This window comes from Sinocyclocheilus anshuiensis, unplaced genomic scaffold (genome assembly GCF_001515605.1).
Source record: "Sinocyclocheilus anshuiensis isolate Anshui unplaced genomic scaffold, SAMN03320099.WGS_v1.1 scaffold1409, whole genome shotgun sequence".
NCBI classification, from domain to species: Eukaryota; Metazoa; Chordata; class Actinopteri; order Cypriniformes; family Cyprinidae; genus Sinocyclocheilus; species Sinocyclocheilus anshuiensis.
The window spans coordinates 91,075-99,887 of record NW_015549642.1 but is presented as its reverse complement, the minus strand read 5'-3'; the positions used below and the strand labels follow the sequence as shown (position 1 = coordinate 99,887).

At 35.2% G+C, this 8,813-nt stretch overlaps 2 protein-coding genes across 3 annotated transcripts; one reads left to right on the top strand and one right to left on the bottom strand.

The window, feature by feature from the left end:
• Positions 1–2,005: 2,005 nt before the first annotated feature.
• dnajb11 (DnaJ heat shock protein family (Hsp40) member B11) lies at positions 2,006–5,900 on the bottom strand. The gene is made up of 10 exons (XM_016448986.1): positions 5,747–5,900; positions 5,118–5,274; positions 4,024–4,121; positions 3,659–3,791; positions 3,336–3,478; positions 3,169–3,251; positions 2,995–3,052; positions 2,736–2,847; positions 2,364–2,523; positions 2,006–2,224 (listed from the first exon to the last, which is right to left on the bottom strand). The coding sequence occupies exons 1-10, from the start codon at positions 5,818–5,820 to the stop codon at positions 2,160–2,162; spliced, it is 1,083 nt and encodes a 360-aa protein (XP_016304472.1). The 5' UTR covers positions 5,821–5,900; the 3' UTR covers positions 2,006–2,159.
• Positions 5,901–6,239: 339 nt separating this feature from the next.
• rabl3 (RAB, member of RAS oncogene family-like 3) lies at positions 6,240–8,777 on the top strand. 2 transcript variants are annotated; one of them, XM_016448987.1, is made up of 9 exons: positions 6,240–6,316; positions 6,613–6,704; positions 6,795–6,924; positions 7,365–7,479; positions 7,598–7,748; positions 7,894–7,965; positions 8,096–8,134; positions 8,323–8,362; positions 8,444–8,777. In XM_016448987.1, exons 1-9 carry the CDS (start codon positions 6,271–6,273, stop codon positions 8,470–8,472), a joined length of 714 nt encoding a protein of 237 aa, XP_016304473.1. In that variant the 5' UTR covers positions 6,240–6,270; the 3' UTR covers positions 8,473–8,777. The 2 variants fall into 2 exon arrangements, with proteins under 2 accessions (XP_016304473.1, XP_016304474.1); XM_016448988.1 differs by having other exon boundaries at positions 8,323–8,777.
• The last annotated feature ends 36 nt before the right edge of the window (positions 8,778–8,813 follow it).

The following is an 8,813-nucleotide window of genomic DNA, read 5'->3' as shown; positions in this document are numbered from 1 at the left end:
CTCATATACACATTTGGTTTGACTGTCCTTTACATTCAAACGGATTCTCTTCATCCTTGACACTCCATCTAACAAACATGTGTGGTGTTCACACACAGCCTCACGGATGCACAGAGGGAAATTCACAACATGTAAAACCACACTGTAAAACAGTCATACAAACAGATGCCTCTAATACTTCCAGGCTACACCCTGACAGACGACCTCCCCAAGAAGGGCGACCACCCGTCCTCTCGTCCCGGACACGCAGAGCTGGGCTCAGGCCTGACTAAGCGCAACGCACCTCCAGCTCAGCGGCTTCCAACGCAGTGTAAGTAAAACCACCTGCAGTGCATTCAGAGGTCATAACATGGCAATTTGTGAACTCCGTGTCAGACAAGCAGACATTCTTTGCTGTCAACTCTGAATGACACCACACACTGTATTATCAGCAAATATGACAGTGATTAGCAAACACACACACAAATCAATCTCCATATGGAGTGTTCAGTATATGGAGCTTATTCCTTACTAAAAGGTCACATGCACACAAAGCATTCACAAGCACAGTAGGTCTTATGAAACTGGGTGGGATTCCACCACATGATTAAAGACAGCAAATGCCTTTGATCTGTAATGAGCTGTAATTAATGCATCCTATAATGTGGGCATTAATAACTAAATGTTCTAAATATGTTGAGAGTTCTGAGAAACAAATGTGGTTTTGCCTTACTTCATGTCATGACACTTTATAATTTATAAATATATTATGTATTACATATATATATATATATATTCTTTTTTTCTATAAATACAAATGTCAATGTCACCCCACACACACACACACACAATGTATCATATGACAAGTTATGATATTTAAACATATTCTATATAATATATACTGTATAATATTATGTAATATCTAATAGTTATAATAGTAATACATAGATAAACTTCTAGTCTCAAGAAACTTTAGGAGGACTAATACTGGAGATCATCTATCATTTGCTGCCCTCTACTGGACAAGTAAGTTACTGCCTCCCTAACCGCTGCTAAAACTACACCACACATCCACTAAAAAATGCATTCATATACATTCGATTTTGACTGTAACCATTGAAGTTTAAAGAAATCCAGTTAGGCAAAGAAGTTAAAATGTGAAGACATGTCAGAAATCTTCCAAAATAAACAAATCATCCGTTTTCATATCTAACCCAGTTTTAACCATAATTAGAAACTTTTAATTTTCATTTGAAAATGACAAATGATATTTCCTTCACTTGTGCACAAGTAATCCTAAGAAGTTGTTCTTTTTTTCTGGTACAGTCCACAAATGAGCAAAGGATAGTTACTAACTAGGAAGAGACCCAATGGGCTGAACATCAGGAGAGGTTGTGAAAGAAACAAGAACGTGAGTCTGTCACATAAAAAATTCACAGGAAAGAGTTGAACTGTACAGTTTAAGAGGTCTACTGTTTGAACTACAAAACCCAAGTAAATGCCTCAAAGGAAACAGCCATGTAGCCAGACGGCAAATCTGAACAAGGCAATTTCACTCACCCAAAACACACAAACCAAACATGAATCTGTTCTTTAAAACAAGCAGACCAAAAACTGAAGAGTCCAAGTTGAGAAAGGTCAATGAACTTTCATATAACTGTTTCTTTCTTAAAGGATTTGAAGAAAAAAAATCTTGAAGACATATAATGCTGAGGAAGGTGTTTAAATAGTCCTCTAGTTTGAAGTTTCAGTCCTCTTTCTGTTTTTGTGGTGCAGTAGGTCTCAGGTCAACTGGCACTAAACATTATGCTGATCCATGAGTGGATGGTGGTTAACTGGTCATAGCAGAAAGTTAGCGTCCAAACACTTAAACTGATGAAAAATGTCTTGAACTACTTACTCCAAGTATGACACCAGGGACCATATAAGGAAAACTATTAATTTGGACAGAAACATGTCGAGTCAAATAAAAAAATAAAAATACTTTCCATGAGAAAACAAGGCCTTTAAAAATGTAAACTAAAGAAAATAATAATAAAAACATATTCAGCCCTTCCTGAGAACAATCAGAAAAAATAAATACAACCCATTGCTTGTTCCTCAGTTTGCATTTAAGTGTGTATGTGTGTGAAGGGCAGACAGGGACAGGGCAATCAGTCCTGATTTACTTGGCTGGTTTGTCAGTATCCCTGCAGTCCGTTATAAATCTTCTGAGATGGTGCCTGTTTCAGAAGTTGCCTTATACCTAAGGAAAAATAAATTGTTGCATTTAACAACTCACAAATGCACAAAAATATACAGAAACTCCACAGTATTCACACAGTAAAGGGATCATCTCTACTAAAAAAAATCCCATTGTCCATATTCCCTAAATGTTCTCTTACCATCTTTCTGCTGGTCATCAAGCTGCTCCTTGGGGAAATCTACATCAAAGGTGACTATAAGCGATCCACGGATATTGTTGTTGTCAAAATTTGGTAAGCCCTCACCCTTCTTCCAAATACGAGCTCCTGGCTTAGTGATTTTATCTCTGACAATGTGCACCTACAAGACAAGTCTGTGTGAGTTTATGAGTCTTTTTTTATGCAGCAAATACTTCAACATATGGCAACAGGAAGATATTAAAGAACCACAAAAATATATTAATAAATTAATTTAAACTCTGTATTATGATACATTATTAAGTCACGGTTTTTAGTTGTGTGAAATGTGAAATGAAATATAAATATATATTACAAAAATTAAACAAAACATGCCTTGTGACCATCTAAATGAGTGATGTCCATCTCAAAACCGACCAGAGCCTCTACCAGAGAGATGGTGACGTTTGTATAAAGGTCGTCACCTCTGCGCTCAAACACCAGATGCCTGGACAAGATGAAATTTACATGTGATAAACTGGAAACAGTTCATAAATTCTCACTCTTTAAGACGGGTACATTAACCTAAATGATATTATACATTAAGAAAAAAGTTCAATTCACTGTTCTAATTGCTATAATTTAATACTCTCACTTTAAAACTTTGATGCGGAAACGCAGATCTCCAGGCTCACCATCAATGTGAGGTTCACCTGTAGTCAGTCAAACAACAGATGTCACATTCTATAAATAATATGCTGCAGCATCTAGCTAATTCATACAAATAAATGTTACTGTATTGAGTTATGCATATAATTATTTCCTATACCTTCCCCAATGAAAGGGTATTCCATCTCATCTCTCACACCCTGCTCGATCTCCACCTCTAGTGTTCTCTCTTCATTCACAAGCCTGGTAACAATGATACAGTCTTTAACAGAAAATTATATTATGTCCTAGTGAGTCAAAGTGAGAGTGATCACTGGGCAAACTTACTTGATATTGGGGCATTCATCACAGACTACTTCTTGTGTCATCTGGAAGCGACCTGGTCCTAGCTGTGTGGTTCTCATTTCCTGCCGGCAGTTGCATTTTCTTTTGCCTGGGGCTTCTTTTGCTACAGGTTTGTTTCGCACCACCTGCATGTTGAAGAAGAGAGGAAACAGAAGGACAGGAAAAAGGAAAGGAGAGTGTCCATATCTATGTGACTATGCGTGTACACTGCCAGACGAAGCCTATAGAAGTACACAAAGCGTCTGAATACTACAGTACATCAGGAAGGAAATGGAGAGGGTTTAAGAACAAAAAAAGAAGCTCACCTCTACAAAATTCCCTGAATACACCTCTTCTAGGGTTACTTCAAGGTCCAGTACTATGTCATTACCCCTCGGAATATCTCGGCCAGCTGGCTGCCTATTTCCACCGAACATAAATCCAAAGTCGCCAAAGAAACTTGAAAAAACAAAACACATATTTGAATATCAATGCAGTCAAATACTGTATGAATGCGCAGTGACAGTACCAACAGTTTTGTTTCAAATGGGCATGCATCTGAAATGAGAATACCAACTATGCATCAGACATTTGCAAATCTATACTAAAATCATACAACATTCATGGGAAATTTTACAAACATTTCAGTAGATAACTGTTGAAGAAAACTCTTAATTAAGCTGAGGCTTACCTGGAGAATATATCACCGTGTGAACTTTGATGGCCTTCTTTTAACCCCTCCTCTCCATATGCATCATACTGTTTCCTTTTCTCTTCATCTGAGAGCACCTGTGATTAAAAAGATAATACAACTATATTGTATCAGAAAATAGTCTTTTCACCCTGAAAAACGCCGTGAACTCTTAAGGGGCAATATTTGCACCCTGAAGTTGTTTTTAGGGGGAAATTTCTGTTTAACACAAAACACACCGGTTAATATCTAAAGCCATAATTAGATGTTATGAAATATACAAAATATTTTTAAAAAAAGAGGCATTTTTGAAACCTTTTTTTTTTTTTTTTTCAATTTTAGTACCCTGATTAATTTCTAATTTCTGATATGGTTATAGACAAATTAAAATGACACTCGTTTTTTTTTTTTTTTTTTTTAAAGCAATCTGCTTAAAAATAAAACTTTGAAAAAAAATCTAATATTATATATTGAAATATAAAAATTAATTTAAATCTAATTTTTATAATTTTATGTAATAATTAAAATATTTATTTGTATATGAAAGGTATAGATACAGCTCTATTACAATATTGTCAATATTATAATGGAGCCAACCACTGACTATTTGGCATTAAAAAGAAAATCATTTATTATGTAATAAGAATTCCATTTTGTACAGAGTGCACATCATTACAAGCTACGCTAGAGGTCCACGTCATTAATATCGTGAATAAAAAAATTTGCAGATGTTTCAACCAATCAGAAGCGGCCACACATTTCTTCCAACCAATCAAATCGCTCCATCGGTTCGTTTCTAACAACAACGCTCATGCTGGTCAGATTTACTAGCTTTCTACTGATGTTTTGTTCAGGAAAAATATGATAAATCTGTAATGCAATGCTTTAGTGACACAAAGCATCGCCAATTTAGATATTTGTAATAAAGTTACGCATAATATTCGCATGAAAACTAAGTTATGTCATTCCCTAATGCGCATCATTAATATCTATAATATTCAGTAAAGACATTATATTTGTTCAACACATGAAGCGTAACAGTCAAAACGCCAAAGATCCCACTTGAGAGGACTTGTTAAAACAAACAATCATACCTCGTAAGCAGCTCCGAGGTCTGCAAATTTGTCTTGGGCATTTGGGTCATCTTGGTTTCTGTCTGGATGAAGCTGCAATGCTAGCTTTCTGTAGGCTTTCTTAATATCTTTAATTGATGCTGTTCTACTTACGCCCAGAATTTTGTAGAAATCCCTCCTGAAAATACACATTACTTTAGAACTTTTCAATCGTACACCAGTTCATTCATTCAAACTATAGCTATATTGATACTGATGTATAATTATTTAACATCTATACATCTTGATGAGGAAATCAGCCAGAAGACAACAGTATGAAGCTTAAGATATTTATGAAAGAAATTTTACATTTATATAAACATGTGGCAACAATGACAAGTTATCAGCCTTGTTACAGTACAGCAATTTTTGGTACTTTAAAAAACACTGTCCTATTTCGAACAAAAAAAAAACATTCCGAGTTATGAATTAGCGCATTAAAGTACAATAAATAAGAGAGGTGATATTAAGTAGTTTATGGCGAGCTTCACCAGCATGATGCATGGACAGTGGCGTAGACCAATCACAGTGAAACATGTGTACCAGCCAGGGTACTGAGTTTATATAATGCACTAAACCTAAACCCTGAAAATAACACGATATTCACTTACCCAGCCAGCACTGTCAATATCAAATATAAAAGTAGAAAACAAACACTCGACAATTTCATTCCTCTAACAGCCATGGGTCCTTGTTTCTTTCAGAAGTCCAATAACATACACCGGCTTTCTGTGATGTCTATCAAAAAGTATCTTCCTGCTCTGTCACAAGTCCCGCCTCATTTTAAAAAGGAAGTGTTATAAACGTTCAATAAAAAAAATCTCATAATAACCCATCTAATATTAATTATATTATATTATATTATATTATATTATATTATATTATATTATATTATATTATTAGAACTGGTAAGCCAAATAATGAAGATATTTAATACAAGCGAGCGAATAAAAATTCAACTGCATTTCATACAAGGGCTACTATTAAATACAGAACTTTATTTATTTATTTATTTATTTTTTTCAATTTATACTTTCCGTTTTATCGACATTGATTTTTTGTTATACCCACCTGCAACTTTTATTTTGTTCTTATACACGGACAGAGAGCATAGTGTAGTTATTTCCGGAAAGAAATGGCGTCTTTGGATAGGGTGAAAGTGTTGGTTTTGGGAGATTCTGGTAATGCATCTTATCTAAATAATCTATCGTCGTTGTTTTTCTGTAACCTCCTCAAAGATATTGTGAATGTAAATTTAAACTGTAAGCGTGTTGTCTGATATTCGACTCAAGCTAGAAGTATTAGCCTGCCACATTTGCTTGGATTTCTACAATATTACTATTATGTTCAACATTATCTGAGAATATTAAAGATGAGAAACCACACTTTCGACGTTGTTCTTTTTCTTTTAAAAATAAATACTTTGTGAGCCTCAGTATTCCTGTTCTGATCAGCGCTATTTTATGTCTGTTTACAGGAGTAGGGAAGTCCTCTCTTGTACATTTGCTCTGCCAGAATCAAGTTTTGGGCAATCCGTCGTGGACTGTGGGCTGCTCAGTGGACGTCAGGGTACAGTGACAATTCGGAGTGATTTTTATTCATTTACTGTGTTATTATCATAAACCTATATAGCAATCCTTGCCTTGCTTTTTATCACAGGTTCATGACTACAGAGAAGGCACTCCAGAAGAGAAGACATACTACATTGAACTCTGGGACGTTGGGGGATCTGTTGGCAGTGCCAGCAGTGTTAAAAGCACCAGAGCTGTGTTTTACAATTTTGTAAATGGTTAAGTATCAGACACACCATTAAAAGTTGTTCTTACATGTATACAAAGTAAAAAAGCATGCTGGAATATTTGACTGTGGGCTGCTCAGTGGACGTCAGGGTACAGTGACAATTCGGAGTGATTTTTATTCATTTACTGTGTTATTATCATAAACCTATATAGCAATCCTTGCCTTGCTTTTTATCACAGGTTCATGACTACAGAGAAGGCACTCCAGAAGAGAAGACATACTACATTGAACTCTGGGACGTTGGGGGATCTGTTGGCAGTGCCAGCAGTGTTAAAAGCACCAGAGCGGTGTTTTACAATTTTGTAAATGGTTAAGTATCAGACACACCATTAAAAGTTGTTCTTACATGTATCCAAAGTAAAAAAGCATGCTGGAATATTTGTAATGACTACTTTAATGCTAAATCACTTCTCTTTTTTTCCCTTCTAGGCATTATTTTAGTTCATGATTTGACCAATAAGAAATCCTCTCAGAATCTGTACCCCTGGTCACTGGAGGCACTGAGCAAAGACTCATCTCCAACTGGCATCATTGTATCAAATGGGTGAGTCTTCTGGTTCTGTAAGGACGATTATATATCAGAATACAGTGAGAGAATACTTTTTGTCTATAAGGTCCTAGATATGTTCAAAGGAAATAATTCTGATGTTTTGCACTTGCAGAGATTATGACAGAGAACAGTTTGCAGAGAACTCAGTTCCCCTCCTGCTAATTGGCACCAAATTTGATCAGATCCCAGAAAACAAGCGGAATGATGTCCTGACCCGCACTGCCTTTCTATCTGAAGACTTTAATGCAGAAGAGATCAATTTGGTGTGTGCTTTTCAGTGCTGTTAAAATATCTCAACCCAAACTAATATAATATTAAGCAAAAAACGTGTTTCCATTTGTTGTATTAAATCTCCTTTGGGGATTTCGCACTTATAAATTCTGAGCTTTAACCTGCTTTTCTTCTCAGGATTGTACAAATCCACGGTATCTTGCTGCTGGATCTTCAAATGCTGTTAAATTGAGCCGATTCTTTGACAAGGTAGAGACTTCAGTGAAACTAAAATGTGTATTTCCACTCTGATCCTAATGATTCTCTGTACTGGTGTATATGTCTAATATACTGTCTCTGTGCAATACATTTTGTGTAAATTGTTATTTTGTCTCTTTAGGTAATAGAGAAGAGATACTTCACAAGAGACCCTAGCCAGGTGAGAGCGTGTAATTTCTCTTTTTGTATGTGACCACATTTGTGTGCACGTTTTGTTTTGTAATAATTTTAGACAATTACTTATAAGATTCTAAATCAAACTGTAGATGTAATTCATTTATAATTTAATATAGAGTAATGCATTATTATTTTTTTGTTATTTAATAGTCAAATTTTTTTCCTCCTTAGATGCAGAGTTTCACCGACAGGAGGCGCTTTAATTTCAAAAGTCTGCATAATGATTGAGCGTACACATTGGGTTGGTGGGTTTAAAACAAGCATATGAATAATCTGTCATGTTCCTTTGCAGAGAGCAATCAGTTGGAGGGTTGTTTTTGAATGTTTTTTTAACATTAACATCCAGCTTACCAAGACAGAAGGATTTATGTGAATTGATCATCACCTGTATTCTGAGATATTTGTATTTTCATATTTAATGGTAAAAAAAATATGGACCCAAGGAAATACCCCATCTCTTCCCTTGTCATGTTTGTTTACTGTTTGTAAAGGTGATTTTCATGAGGGGATTTTTTTAAAGTAAAAGTTAATTTAAATGATTTCTCTGTTTATAGTATCATTTCAGAAGATATGACGTTTTTTTTTTTTATTAAAAGAACCAGTTCTGCTTAATCTTTAGGATTATTTACCAGTCATCTGAAGAAATTAATAATTAATATCAC